The sequence below is a fragment of the Varanus komodoensis genome, unplaced genomic scaffold (assembly GCF_004798865.1).
Source record: "Varanus komodoensis strain SLA01 unplaced genomic scaffold, ASM479886v1 scaffold9, whole genome shotgun sequence".
Lineage (NCBI taxonomy): Eukaryota > Metazoa > Chordata > Lepidosauria > Squamata > Varanidae > Varanus > Varanus komodoensis.
This window is the reverse complement of record NW_025336598.1, coordinates 14,078,222-14,093,792: the sequence shown is the minus strand read 5'-3', so window position 1 is coordinate 14,093,792 and position 15,571 is coordinate 14,078,222. Positions and strand designations below refer to the sequence as shown.

Genomic DNA, 15,571 nt, shown 5'->3' with positions numbered 1-15,571 from the left:
ATTTATAATAACTTGAAAGCATCATTGGATCAAAACCAGGTCCCGTTTCTCCAGCCAATAAAATAATAATGATAATAATCCAAATTTGATATAAGTCACTATCTTCCTCTTCTTCATCCATGAAATCAGTCCCATTATTTCCTACCAAGTCCTGTTTCTCTTAAGCAATGTCAAAGGGAAGCATCTCCAAATTAAATGAAATTGAAATATTCTCTTTCTCCTTCAGTGGTAAGTTTGATCTAAACATTTCTGGACAATTCAAAATCTTTTCAATTTTCTAATAGTAAATAACTTCCTCACTACCACAATTACACATAAACATCAAAAATATCCATTTAACATCTCTACAATTGTCTTAGCTACTCTACTTGGTGATGAGTAATACTTATAATATCTTTTAGAACATTTTTCTTTAAGCTAAATTACTCATGTTTCATCTCACTTAAACACCATTGAATCAAATATGGTTAGCTCCTTATAAAAGCCCAGGTGTTTACAGTCTAACATATATCATCAACAAGAAAAACTTATTAGAAATACAGTCAAAAATATCCATTGAATAATAATACCTTTTAAACAGGATTTCGTTAAGCTAAATTGCTACTATTTCACCAGCAATAATAGCTTAGCCTTTCTACATCTCATGTAAGCATATCAAGCTATATAAATCACCTTTTTTTTTGAATAGAAAGAAATTTCCCTTATCTTCCCTTTGCACCCCTGCCAAGTTTATTTTTTCTTTTTCTTTACCCCTGTACCAGACCTTTGTTTTTTTCCCATTAAACCACCATAATGTCTGTAACGGAGTCTTCAGTTGCAGCCACATAAACATAACCTCTTTTAAGTGGTCAGCTAAATTGTCCTTCTCTAAGATCACACACAGATCCCATAGAAGTTTGCTTCGTCTGTGTCTTAGGTTGTGGCCAAGCTGTCCTATCCTTTTCCATCATAGCACGCAGAACAGTTGCACTTATTTTCTTTCCAGTTTCAGATTTTCCTTCTGCTTGTTGCATATTTTGCATATTCTGTTCAGGTGCGAGTTGCTTATCTAAAGCCTGATCGATAGAAGTGCTTAATTTATGAAAGCCACTTTTTTGTTCAGTTGAAAAACAATCAAGTCGCTCTAGAACAATCTTCTGTCATATTATTATCGCCTACTGGGATAGTTGCACAGCTGTTAAAGAAGCCTGTATTTTGAAAAATGCCTTCCGAATTTCTTCCATAGTAGCAATAGATTAGCAAGGCTTGGCAGATGTCCAAAGATCCCCAGAACAAAGAGAAAAATGGTTGCCAATTCTTGGCAGTAGTCCAACACAGATGAATGAAAGAAAGATCCTCTATTACTCAGTTCCACAGCACAATTATTCACCCTTGGAGAGATAAAAGAAGATAAATCTTTTCCTTACTTACAAAAAGTTCTGTCTTTCTCTCCGTTATGCAATTCGCGGCTTTTCAACTCCATGGGGGGGGGGAGGTTTCATTCCCCCCCCATCCGAAGGGCTTTTTAATTAGCAAAAAATACAGCTTATTCCACGGGTATCATTGCAGAGAAAAGAAACAAAAATACGTTCCAATAGATCCAGTGTGTTCACAGAAGCTAAAACAAAACTAAAAAAAGGTAGTATGTCGAGAATTTGTAGAGGGCAGCTCTCCCTCCGGTAATACCCAGATGAGAAAACTTGATTTCCTCCCACTAAATGTGGAATTGCCAGTTCCACATCATCTGGGGGATTTGCCAAGCAATCTATCTCGGCTCCTACAGAGCTTAGATTGAGCCTCACGGCCCACGACCGGGCAATTACCAGCGTGATAACGGAGGTTCATTAATCACGTCTGTATCATTCCGACACCATACTCTTTTCTCCCATATGTTGCTATTATTGAGCTGTTGGGAGGGCATGACAGGAAAATATTAGAGGATTGCAACTGCAGTAGCATATGGGAGCTAGTGTGGTGAACTGGTTACGAGTATAAGGCCTGGAACTCAGGCAATCTGGGTTCTAGTTCCCAGCAAGCCATGGAGCCAACTGGGTGACTTTGGGCCAGTCAAAGACTCTCAACCAAACCTGCCTCACAGTGTTGATGGAAAATGATGTAAGCCATTTTGAGTTCATTGTAAGAAATAAGGCGGGTTATAAACAAACAAACAATACAGCTGCCCAGTCCATCCTGCTCAGCAAGAAAATAGCATAAACACAGTTCAGGGATGATAAAATCTTTGTGAAAAGATCTTTCCCTTTAGTGCTCCTTCACATGTAAGTGGTTAATTTTTGTATAGTATTCCTTGTTAGTGCGATGCTTATCTTCAGTTTAATAAGGTCTAAACAGAGAAAACTTAATAAATGCTTCTAAGATGATATGTAATTCTCTACAGTTCTGTCAGTAAGTAATATCTCTTGCATTTTTTAATTTAAAAAACAGTAGTAGGGGTGATTTGGATGATGACTCCAAGAATAAGGGAAAGGACTTTAGCCTGCATGGTTTCCATGAATTAAAAGCTCCACCCAGTTGCAATTTCTCTTGAAGGGGAAAACATTCCATTTTCCCTGCCCATGAGGCATTTGAAAGTTTATGGGGTTAAGTGAAATTATAAAGAATTTGCAGGGAATGGGTAAAACCCATATCTTTGTTGTGGCTCCAATCCAAATTCTTTTCCCCACCTGCTTATAACTGCTTATGTAAGAAATCCTTTTTGCAGTGCCCCTGCGTAATACCTGTTGTTACACAGATCTCTGTAGCCTTCTTGGCATCAGAGGCAGGGAAACCAGCTGATAATTATTTAAGATAGTGTGATCCAATGATGCTTTATTGAGCAACTGCTTCTTTTAGCTAAAAACGCACAGAGCTTTTCTACCCAACCCTTTGAAGTGCTAGTTTAGATTTCAGTGCAGCATTAAGATCCAAGCTCTGCTCAGTTTTTCCATTCCTGCTGCATAACTTGCTGATGGTGCTGCATGATGATGAAAAAACCCAGTTACGTAAGTAGGAAAAAACTTTTACTTCCACTTTCATAAATAACACTCAAGTTTCTTCGCACGAAAACCCCAACCCACTGCACAAAAATACACTTCAGAAAGAAGAAGCAAAACTAGATGGTGGTATCATTCTCTAAAGTACTTGTAAGCAACTGTGAAGAGGTGCAATAAATGCACATTAAATGCCTTCCACAGAAAAGCTCTGTAGAAACGCCTCTCAAAGATGGATACTCAACTTTCACCTCAGATAGGTGTATTCCGATTGGCAGCCCTGATTTCTTCCTTAGCCCTGCTTTGCAACATCCTTTATGTTAAGCTGCTGGGGGCCCTTCTGCATGCAGCACCCAAAAGTGGTAACTCCCCTCCCGCACAACTGCCCAGGTCCCCACTGCTTCCCCAGGGATGTTACATTTCCAGACAGAAGCATCTTTCCTTCAGCACACAGGCAGCTAAATACACACCCACAAATACAAAAGGATGCCTTAGGGCCTAACCATCCTGTGTTTTCATAGTGGCTTCTCTGCTCTTTTTTCCTTTTCACAAACATCACTTTAGGAAGGAAAGACGGGAATTGCTGGATGGAATAATTTGACTGGTAGCGCCAGAAGCCATAGGTTTGGAAGCGCGCTTAGGGGGCCACAATAAAAGAGTTTTATTTTGACAACACAATAAAAGCCTCCTCTGAAAAAACCCTCGTACGCGGACTTTTCCCGCGTTCCCCTTTTTAGTGGCGGGTGGAAAAGCCAGGGGAGATGGCACGTGAGCGTCGAGGCAGTTCCCGATGCGTGTTTACACGATGAAGGACCAAACAGGGAGTACCCGCACGCTTCGAAGTCACTCCAAAAGAGGGCTTCGCAACTCGTCCCTACAGGTGGCGCAGAAGAAGGCTCCGTCGAAGCGCATCGAGGGGCCTGGAGGGGCCGCGGCTGAGCGGGGGCTGCCCAGCCTCGGCGCACCTGCTGCGCTGGCGGCTTCCTGCTTCCTCTTTCTTCTCGCTCTCGCAACCAGCCGGAGGAATGTGCAGGAAGCAGGATCTGTGTCGCTCACACACCGCGTGGCAGGATTTCCCTGATCGGGCGCAGCCAGCACGCAGAAGCGGGCATGATCACGGAGGACTCCACGGGGCCACTCGAGCCCCGTCGGGGCGCCAGCGGCGGCTTCCGCTGCCTTCGCCTCGTTTGGCTGCTGCTGGTGAGTTGCAACGCCTGGTGGTCGCCCCTCTTCTCAACCTGTTTCCAGTCGCCCGAAGGGGAGGGCGTGGGGGACCGTCCCAAATTGCTCAGAGGCTGCAAATAGCTTTGCGTTTAATCTCCGGGCACGTACGTGGCAGTTTTCAGCGGCAACTCACCTTTCTTCCAGCTCCGATTTTCTCACCTGCATTGGGTTATCCTGTAAAGTGTGTAACGTTAGTGGCAACCTTGCTTTTCCAAGAGATGCCCTACCAAGTAATGGAACTTGCTATTCTGTAAAAAGGAAGAAAAAGAAAAATATGTTTGGGAGAGTGTTGTTTTGCTCAGAATGGCTTCGGGGAAAATAGGTCAATGAAAGTGGCTACAATTTATGACCTTTATTAACAATGTCTGAAGAAATGGCTCCCCACATGTCCTGCTTCTGAGCTTCTGTCAAGTCCCTTCCTAGGCACTGCCAATTGTGAAGATAATTAACCTGATCCTGTATTGTTCTATATGCCTCATTGGACCCTATTGCAATATTTCATGAACTGAAGAATCATAGCTAATCTGTAAACAGAGCTAGCTATCACATCTATTTTCCACATGCATTACATAGATTGCAAACTATATTACTGCAGAATTTGGTGAATGTGGGATTATGTGATTATACTTAATTAAAAATATATATTCACAATCAAAATATTCTGCTCCTAAATCATATGGGCTTACTGCATGGTTGTTGACAAAATAAAACTTGCCACCACATTTTCTGACTGAACTCTTAAACCATGAGGACTAGAAACTTTCCTGTAAAACCAAGCCTGAGATTGACAAGATTCTGACAAAAGGTCACCAAAAAGTAGCTTGGATTCTTATTGGTACCCACCCAAATGGGAAAAAACATTTAGGAAGAGAACCATCTTAAAAATGTGTTAATTTAGGGTGCAGCCCCATGGTTTGCATCATCAGGGAATGTAAGCATTTGAACTTGGAAGCTTATGTGCGTCTTGTGCTCAGAATGAGGTGGTGATCTCTGCTGTGAGTTACACCAGATATTTTATCTAGATGGTTGGAATACCTATAGGAATCAGCATAAATCCACATCTTGTGCTTCCTCCCTGACCCTGGCACCCCTCTTCCAAGGCCCAGCTCCATTCTTGAGGGGAGTGGCAGCAGGCACAGTTCTTTCCATGCCAGCTGCCAGAAAGAATCCCAGCTCTGAGATTGCATTCTATAGGAATCACTATAGAATCATGGAACAGTACAATTGGAAGGGCCGGAGGGCCTTCAGGTTCAACCCCCTGCTCAGTACAGATACTCCAAATTAAAGCATCCCTCTCAGATGGCTGTCCGCTTGCACCTTGAATGCAGAGCTCTAGTGTGGGAGAGCACACAACCTCCCTAGGTAATTGGTTCCATTGCCGTACCGCTCTAACAGTCAGGAATTTTTTCTTGATATCTAGCCAGAATCTGGCTTCCTACAAGTTGAGCCCTTTATTCATCATTAAGGCACACCCATCATGTCCTTCCTCTTTGTGAGAGCCTTTCAAATACTTGCATTGTGCTATCATACCATAGTGGTATTGTATCTTTATATCTTCCCCCAAGTCTTCTCTTCTCAAGGCTAAGCATGCCCAGTTCTTTCCATCTCTCCTCACAGGGCTTGTTTCCAGTCCCTGGATCAACCTTGTTGCCCTGCTCTGAGCCCTTTCTAGCTTATTTGCATCTTTCTTCCACTGTGGTGCACAGAACTGGACACAATATGCCAGATGAGGCCTAGCCAGTGCTGAGTAAAGGGGAACTAGGATTTATTTATTTATTTATTTCACAGGATTTGGAAGTGATACTATTATCAATGCAGCCCAAGATAGCATTTGCCCTTTTTGCAGCTTGATCACATTGTTGACACATACTCAGCTTGTGATCTACAACAGTTCCAAGATCCTTCTCATTGCAGTATTGTTGAGCCAGGTATTCCCCATCTTGGAATGCTGCATTTGGTTTCTTTTTCCTAGGTGCAAAACTTGGCATTTGTCCCTATTGAATGTCATTCTGTTGCTTTCAGCCCAGTATTCCAACCTATCAAGATCACCTTGAATCTTCTTTCTGACTTCCAGGGTATTAGTTATCACACCCAGTTTTGTGTCGTCTTCAAATCATTCTCTGCACTTTTCTGATGCTTTCCCTGCAATTCCATGCTAGCTGCCTGTATTTTTCCTTTGTAGCCTGGCCTTCCTTCTGCTTCCTATAAATGTCCTTTTTTGTTATCAGGTCACCTATTATTTTATATAATCTCTCACAAATTACTCTTTGGTACACAACTCTGCAAAAAGTTTAAGTAAGAAGATATTTAATGAAAAAATTTAAAGCAAATTCATGTATCAGTTTTGCTTAAATATTAAAGAAACAGCTTTCATTTATATATTTTTCTTTCCTAGCAATGTATGTCATCTTTTGGAAGAGAAACGTCACTGACAACACCTTTTTCTTCACAGTTTGAACATAGTGCATTTTATGAAGATTTTATTAATTTGAATGTTTTGAACAAAAGAGTTCGCAATGATACTCAAATTTCAGTGAACTATTTATGCTCTAAACCTTGTTTAGTTACTGTAGAAGCTATAGCTTCATTTGAATTTAGAACTGCTGTGTCGGTGTATAAAAAGAGGTGGGAAAATGGCAAGCCCCTTCACACCATTGTGAACAAAACTGTGAACTTGACGTTTCCAAGCAGTATGGTTTTCAGAGATGATTACATCATCAGACATTCCTTGATAGTACACACAGTGATACTGCATGCATGGATCATTCACAAACAAACAGACATCCACCATACTAAACAAAGGGAAGCGTACCTGCAAGCTATTGCAAAGGACTATGCTTTGCTGGAAACTGTTCCGCCTTTTGAACGGCCCTACAAGGAACACAACGTGTGTTTGAAGTGGAGCTTGGAATACACGTGGAGACTCCAGGCAAACCGAATACCTTGGTGTCTGCACGAGCATGGTAGGTATCTCGTCTTTTGTGAGAGAGGCATCGCTGCAGTGAAGCAGCACATGGTAAGAATCTGCTCCTGGTGAGATGCCAGCATGATGGGACAAATTTGAAATCTTTTGTCTGTATATTATGGCCAATAACCCATGTCAGTATATTATGACAAGACGCAAGAAGAAACCAGGCGATGTGAATCAGCCCACGCAGGCTTTGGGCTCAAGTGTTTTCCCACCCTCCTTTTTTTAACAGCTGTGAGAAGGAGGTCAGAAGCTTTTCACTTCAAGTTTGAAATAAGCCACTGTTCTCTGTTATGTCCAAATTCAGAGGATTGCAGTTTGTTTAAACTGGTTTGTTAGAGCAAGTGAAGATCAAACCGTGGTTTCAGATCAGGGCTGGCCCTCCCATGAGGCAGGGAAAATCTCCCACTCCAGGTGATGGTTCTGGAAAGGTGCTGGATCCACACACACTGCTGCCAGGAAGACTGTGGGTCCTGATACTGCCACTTCCCTGCGTCTCTCCAAGGGAGGCATAGGATGCATAGGCCACTGTTGGAAGCAGTTGTCCCAGCTCACTGAAGCTGCTACTGCCCATCATTTGCCTGGCTCCAAGTAAGAGGTGGGTGAGTGGCTGCTCTGGAAAACTGCATCAGCTGCTTTCCTACTTCAGCAAAGGCTGCACACGGGCCCAGTGGCTCCCTGGTGCGCTGGTCACGTGATGCCGCAAGGCATAGCGCTGGTGGCAGCAGCTGTTCCACTCCTCGCTTTGGTGGGGAGGCAGTCCTGGGGTTGACATGCTGCAGGGGGGCTCTCCACCCACGCCTGCCCCAAAGGACCCCTCACGGCATGGTATTGAGAGGCAGGCAGGCAGAGGCCGTGAGTAGGTAGGACAGAGTGGCAGGTGGCAGTGGCGGCCCATGTTCCTTTTCAGCATTTCTCTGCACAGCAGTGGCTTATGCGCCTTTCCTTTCCCCTCACGTGGCAGCAACTCATCTCCTTCCCCACGGATATGGCAGTGGCTCCTGCTCCTCTTAATCCTTCCCTGTGCGGCAGCACAAGTGCCTTCCCTCCAGTCACCCTTCTTCCCCCACCTGTGTGTGGCAGCAGCAGTTGTGTGCCTCCACACGCCCCAACAATGCCGGCGTGCTGCTTCCACTGCTTCAGGAGGTAGGAAATCTTGGCCCTGTTTCAGGTATGGCATGTTCCAAAAGCCAGGCAAACGGACAAGGAACCTCCTCTGTCTCTATAAAAGTGATGCAGTAGCAAACATCAGAACATTATCTCATGCATCTCTGTCAGTAAACAGTACTGAATGCAAAATTAACATTGGAAACCAGATCTTACACAGAGGTGTGCTGTAGCGCTGCATAGAATAGAATATGCTGTTTTCTTAACTAAACTAGTGATGGAAAACCTAAAGCTGCTGACCATTTACTATTCCATTATCAAAGGCTGTTGAAAGACAGGTTAGATCCAGACTTGGCCATGCTTAGAACTTTTCTACGTAATTCATGCCTACCTTTTTTGCATGGATCATTTCCTGTTCACAGGTCTTTTGATAACAATGTGTCCCTCTCACCCCCAGTTCTGCTTCTGGTTTTAAAGAACACATTTTGTGAGTTCTTAGATCAGGGAGAATGCTATATTATTTAAGGAAAGTAGAGAAACCTATTTCTCCTTGTGTAATTGCACTACTCTGTTATATCACAGCGCCACCTAGAGGTTGTGTAAAGGAAAAGCAAAAAGGAATGTTTGGATGTCAGCTCTATAACAAATGCAGAAGTAAATTCAAGTGGATTAATAATCTCAAATAGAAAAGGCCTTAAGTCGATCCACTGAATTCAGTAGAATGAGTTAGTAACAACTAAAGTCCCATTGATTTTAGTGGGTCTGTTTTAGGTATAACTAAGTCTGGCTCCAGCCCAGTATTAACCTGCAGTGTTATTTATTGTAAGAATATATGGAATGATCTGACCTGGCCTCTCCCAGTATGATTCTGTGGAATGTTGAGCTGAGACCAACGATGTTGCTTGGGTTCTGGAAGAGAAAGCTGTTGCGAACTTAGTAATATCTGGGTGTTTCCAGGCAAGAGACTGGATCTGTGTTCAGGCATGTGCACTTCTGTTAGCAGAAGCCAGCTTCCATGCCCTGTCTTTCCTATGCCAGCCCCTTCAAGATCCTGAAAAGATGGCCGGGAGGCCTTGCTAAATGGGGTAAACAGTGGAGTGGCAAGTGAGAGGGAATGTCTCACCTGTGATGAGCAAAGCCTTCCATCCATGGAAGGCAGATAAGAATCCAATCACAGGCTTTTAAAAATTGTTTTGCACAACTGGCCTGCCTCATCCACTGAATTTGATGGGGCCAGAAGTTGTCATTGTTCAGTTCCCTGAGCTTTTTCACCTCTGCTTCTGTCTTTTTGCTTACCAGAAATAATCCATTGAGGAAGAAAAGATGGAATCCTTGCACAATGCCTTTTGATTTTTAGCTCAGTATCCTCTCTCAGGAAGCACTCTGCATCCACATTGTTTTCCCAGTACAACCCCATGAATCAGTTCACCACCTCAGTTTGCGATATTGCACTGGTGTGATAGTACAGCACACCTCCTGAACATTTAATTGCCAGAACGGTAGGTTCGTAAGGTCCAGCTATTGGTGAGTCCTTTGAAAACTCATCTAAAACTGGGATTATATTCTACTGAATTTAGTGGGACTTTGGGTAAACCTGATAAGATCAACGACATAGCAGCCAGAATTGTGTCTACCATCTTTAAAATCTGACAAACCAATGCAGTGTTTGTTAGCCTCTCATGCATTCCTTAATATTTACTAAACAACTAAATCCAAATCTATCACATGTTACCATAGGAGTGGCCCTTAGAAGACTCCTAGTACGAGCAACCAACTGGAAGATGGTTGTGCAGCTATTCTGCCCTTTTCTGTTTAACAGGTTTTCTGCAATTAGAAAAAAAGATGGAATAAGCACTGGGGATGCAGGCAGGATGATGGTGTGATGAAAACATTGGCTGGGAACACTGTAGGCATTGTGAATTAAAATGGTAGTGGAGCAGAAGGCCCTTTGTGGTGCTTAGCAAATTAAGAATGGTTGCATTTTACAGACATGGTTGAGCTCCTCACTTTTCCCTATGCATCCAGTGGAGAGATGGCAGGACTTGTGAAGACTTTTCAGAGATTTAAAAACAGAGACCTTGAAGCAATCAGAAAGTATCATATTAGTTACCCTGCGTAAGTAAATAAAACCACTATGAATATAATTGTGTTTGCTATTCAAACCCTAAATTATGTTTCTTCCATCAAACTCCTCTTTTCCAACTCCCTTTTATCAGAGCCCCAGTCTGTCTTACGGAAAGTTATAATTGAAAAAACACTGCGGTTTTGCTTGCACAATTATTTCCCCAATAATGCTTCTCATTCCTCTGATTGTTTGCACATTGCATTCCTGTGATTGGTGCAGCTTGTGGTTCACATACTTTAATTCTGCATTGTTCTGTTTCTCCATGTGCAAGAGAGTGGAGCCATAGCTAAGCAAGTGAAAGAAGCTGCACAATTCTGTCATGTCTAGAAGCTTTGGCAGTAGGCTTGAAATCAGGCATCATCTCTTAATTCACAAGAATGAACTGCATTGCTGAATCAGGCTATTGTATCTCAAACAATAGCCAGCAAGGCATTTGCAAACTTTTTGTAGTTTATTCGTTAGCCAATGATCAATCATCAGTGATTTCGCCTCCATGCATTTGCCTTCATATAAATATGATTTTCGAGATTTAATTTCAATCCTGTAGATATATCTTTTTTATGACTCCAGTCTCACCATCTCATTTTGTATTCTGATAACCAGCACAGACATACCTAGCTGTGACAGAGCTGTGGAAAAAGAATGTGTTTCCATATATTCTTTGCTTTCCGCAAGAAGTACAAGCTGCACCCTTATTTGTTTGGTGACATGTTTGCAGCAGCTGTGCAGCCTGCTTGGCTGACCAACTGTTTTCTTTCAGGGGTGCCAGCCAGATCCTCTGGGCCTATTATTTGCATCAAGAGTCATCTCTAGAAGAAGCAACCTTGCGCTTCTTTGAGCTCTGCTGCCTTGAGAGGGTTCCTGACATTTCCCTTGTTTGTAACCCTGGGTGTCTGCTAAGCGCTTCTCTCTCTGTTGCTGGGTGCAAGGAATTTCCTCTCTCTACAACTTTTTCACAACTCAACATTTCTATAGTACTTGCCTCTAAGATCTTAATGGACAATCCAAGGGAACATTCCTATGCATTCTCAAACCAAAACTGTCTAAAACCTTCTGTCTAAGCCTTAATAGGATTGCACCCTTCATTGGCTGTTTTTTAAAAAGATGACTAGATGAAAGTGATGATACTTCTCTTTGAAGACCAGTTTGCTGTATCATGTTTAAGTTTTAACAACAGACGAGAAGCATTTCCTGATCTGAATTTTCTGCTTGTACAGCTTTACTATTTCAGTCTGGCTTTATTTACTTCGTTACTGCAAACAATCCTTGTGTGGAATATTTTATTTCATTGATTCTGAAGAAATGTATGGCACTCCTGCTGTGTTTCTAACTGATGAAGGTAAGTAGAAGGAAAACATACAGACAGACTTTAATCTCTTATGCCTTCACAAAAGCAAATTGAATTAATGTTGGTTTTCAGCATCCTTCCTAATCTTGTAGGAAGGTCAGTCAGATGGATGGCAGTGGGAAGAAGCAGGGTCATATAATTGGATGGGGAGTAGACATACATGATGTGCCAAAAAGTGGCTGATTCCATGCCCCCTCTGCCCTCTGTGTACAGAAATGAAAACAAATGGTAGAGAGGACCAGCCCCCTATTAATCTCGTGTTACAGTGCTCACATCATAAGGCACAAAATGTTCACTTATCCAGGCATCTTAAGTTGTAGCATCTCCCGTACTGCCACTTTTCTGCATAACTGCAGGTCCGTATAGGGAGTGGCACCCCCTTTTTGGGACTAACAGTTACGGTAAAGGGATGGAGCAAGCAGCGTATCGTGGGGGGGGGGCAGTGTATACCATTCCCAGACTCTCCAGTTTGCCTTACTTCATATCCCGTTTCGGTCTCTTTCAAAAATGGGACCATTAATTGTGTTCATTACATTATAAGGTACATGGCTGAAACTGGTACCACTCCGTAGAGATTGCCTTCTTTTATCGTAAAATAATCTGCAGTGATAGTTACTGGCTGGCTGCACTTTAAAAACTATAATGCAGTGGAATTTTCCTGTGAAGGAAGATCTCTAATGAACAAATAAGAATTCACTGGGTACTTTGGAGGATGCTGTGGCACTTAAAATATCATTAAACTGGCAATAGTCTGCATAGCCTTTGAGACATATTTTACTTCTCTGTTCCATTTCTAGAGTGCACAATAGCCAAAGCCCTCTTCTAGCCAATACATCAGCCATTTCCTACTGGTGCTTCTGTGGATACAGTCTCCACAGAAAAGTGTGTTTTTGCCAGTGTACTTACACTGGGGTGAACAAACACATCCTCAGGAGTTTGTGGTGTTTGTGTCGCCACCCCAATTCCAACAAAAGTCAGCAGCTCAAAAATGGGTGGTCATAATCATAAGAAATTGGTCCAGTTGCATATAAAATCCCCAAACAGAAACAATGCCTTCTACACGACATTCAGTGGTTCCCTCCCATCCTGAGGCATTTATGTGAGAGCTGCTTTGTGGGAATGGACACCATATAGTTTTAAGGGATAGAGCCGAGCGGGGACCCAGTGACTAGTCTGAGAACACCTGGTCACTGCTGAAGCTAAGGAGCTGTGGCCCTGATCAGTCTACTGAATTGGAGATGACTAGGAGCTCTACAAGGCAGGATATGATAAATAATATAATATAATAAACAATATTTTTAAAATAACACCATCAGGCAGCTGCCTGCCCCTATATTAGGGGTGGCACCTTTTGGCTCTCCAGATGACTTGGCCTATGATTGGTAATGGTGAGGGACAATGGGAATTGTAGTCCAGAGCATCTGGAGTCACCTATCTGTGTAAATAGTTGGGAAGAAAGCCCCCTTCAGTCTTCAAAATATAGTTTAACTGGTGTTCTGTTTGCGTTGTGTTTCAGGTTATGTTCACATCCAGATGCACCTTGTCAAAGGAGAAGATACTGCTGTAAAAACAACCTTCCTCCTCCCACTGAAGCAGTGGTTTCGGTTTGACCTCTCTGTTAATGGAGGACAGGTATGTGTAAGCTCTCTAGCAGCCCTGTCATAGCTAAAGGCAAAGCAAATGCATTCAAGGATTGCAGGCTACCATGAGGGAAGATGCAAGAAATGGTTTCAGAGCTTTGAGGATGTCCTGAGATGTACCTTGTCCAAAATGCCTCCCTTTAAAAGATAATGTGGTTAATGCATGGATGTTGAAGCAGGGTTTTCTGTTACTAAAAGGGCCACTTGAAACATGAGGGAAAGAGTGATGTTGGCTGAGCCAGCATTTGATCTGCTGGTGCTCTTGCCTGTCCACAGCTTAAGGATGTGCTCCTGTATTAAGTCCACTTTCAGCCTTTTACTGATATTCTCAATACCTGTTGCAGTGGTTAACAGTGTGGGTCTGGAACTCAGGAGTTCAGGGTTTTAGTCCCTGCTCAGCCATGGAGCCAACTGGGTGACTTTGGGCCGATAACAGCCTCTCAGCCCAACCTACCTCACAGGGTTGTTGTTGTGGAGATAAGAATAAGAACAGGAGAAAGAATAAGGCTCTTTGAGTTCTTTAAAAAGAAAAAGGGGGAAGGTGGGATATAAATCTAATAAATATATAAATACATAAATACAACTTCCAGATGAGGCAATTAGCTTGCAATTGCTGCCTCAGACATGAAATTTTCCAGGAGGTGAGGGCTCCAGGAGACATTGCCATTCATTTGTTTACTTACAAGAGAAACATCCTTAGCGTTGGTCACACTAAGAGCTTTTTGCTTGGAGCATTCAGTGTTCAGGTAGACAGATATAGATAAGGCGGATATCAGGCCAACTGAAGGGTGAGGAGAACCAAGAGGGGCATCAGGTCCCCATGCTCCTTTTCCCATCCCTCCTAGCACTATTAACAGAATGAAGCCAAAATGCGGTTTACCTCTGGGCAGGCTGCCAGAAGAAAGAGAGGAAAGCCAGTTTCCTCCCGTAGCAGCAGTTTTTCCTTCATTAATTTGCTTGCTTATTTTTGCACCTGTCATATGTGCATGCATACTGACTGTTGGTGGTGGGGATTCTGGAAATGGTCACCGCTTTGCACACACAGTGTGACTATATTCCACATCCTCTGACCTGACTTCTCATCCCCTGGGGCCCGAGGGCAAGCAGTACTGAGGACCTTCCCTGGACAGTGTTTCCAGGACTCTCTCCAAAAGTGCGAGTGGTGGTGGTGGTTATGGAGAGGGTAGCTGGCATTCCATCTTGAAAAGAGGGCCAGAAAGACGGCTCCTTCAAATAAACACAGGACCTCATTGTAGCTTTTGTTACGTCTGTCCAAGGTTCCTGATCTCTCCTGTCTTGCACCAGGCCTTTAGACTTTCCAGAGAGAGGAAGTACAGCAGCAGAAATATAGTAGTGATTTTCTTCATATTTAGGGGGTTGGATCCAGAATCTGCTTCCACAAGAGGAGGGGTTCCAGAGGGCTGAAACGCCTGAATTTTGCCTGCCCGCCTCATTACATTACTACCCCCTTTAGTGAGATCTCCTGATTCTCTGTGTTGCATTTTCAAGCTGCCAGAAGGGCTGCTGTGGAAGGGATCAGACAATGTGTTTAATCCAGTGCAGTTGCTTAATCCAGATTTATAATGAATTCTTGTGTATTCTTCAAAGGATCAGCTTAACATCCTGATAAAAACTTGTGAGACAAGACGATAAGAATTTTATTTTTAATTGTCTTCTAGAATGCTCACTTGCAGAAATAATATTAAATAGTTTTCCTTTTAGATTGAAATAACCACTGTTGGAAAGAATCTGGAAAGTCATCAGCGTCAAACTTTCAAGTAAGGCCAACCTTTCTTTCATTGAAACTGGTACTGTGTATTCTTACATAACTACACTTTTTTTCCTTTCCTATCTCTTCCATTTCTTGCTACTCTCAAGGTTATTGCCAAAAAAGAAAAGAAAAAGAAATGTATTCTTGATCCTCCAATCCCAACTGTGGGCCCTTTACCATTGTTGAACCATGGATGTAGATTTTCTAGAAAATTTTGAATTGGAGGATTGCATAAGATTTTTTTCAGTGTGTGGCAGAATTTATTTTCAACACCCTAAAAGGCATGTTTAATTATATTTAGTAAACCAAGCCTTAAAAGGTATCCTATGTTTTGTTTTGTTTTTGCTTAGTATGCTACATGTATTTGACATGAAATATTTGGGAGAGAAAAACCGAAGGACGCTTAATGTGATTGAAACATT

The 15,571-nt window shown here is 42.6% G+C and overlaps 1 protein-coding gene across 4 annotated transcripts in view; it reads left to right on the top strand.

Annotated features, from left to right (window-relative positions):
- The window catches only part of SEL1L3 (SEL1L family member 3), a 69,822-nt gene that overhangs the window by 24,412 nt on the left and 29,839 nt on the right, over positions 1-15,571 (top strand). For 2 of the 4 annotated variants that reach the window (XM_044418120.1, XM_044418119.1), the window contains exons 1-6: positions 3,820-4,166; positions 6,586-7,153; positions 10,254-10,380; positions 11,608-11,729; positions 13,255-13,370; positions 15,101-15,156. In XM_044418120.1, coding sequence (XP_044274055.1) covers positions 4,077-4,166; positions 6,586-7,153; positions 10,254-10,380; positions 11,608-11,729; positions 13,255-13,370; positions 15,101-15,156 — 1,079 coding nt within the window. In that variant the 5' untranslated portion in view covers positions 3,820-4,076. Of the gene's footprint in view, positions 1-3,819; positions 4,167-6,585; positions 7,207-10,253; positions 10,381-11,607; positions 11,730-13,254; positions 13,371-15,100; positions 15,157-15,571 lie in introns of those variants that run through there. The other 2 variants (XM_044418121.1, XM_044418122.1) reach the window with 2 other exon arrangements.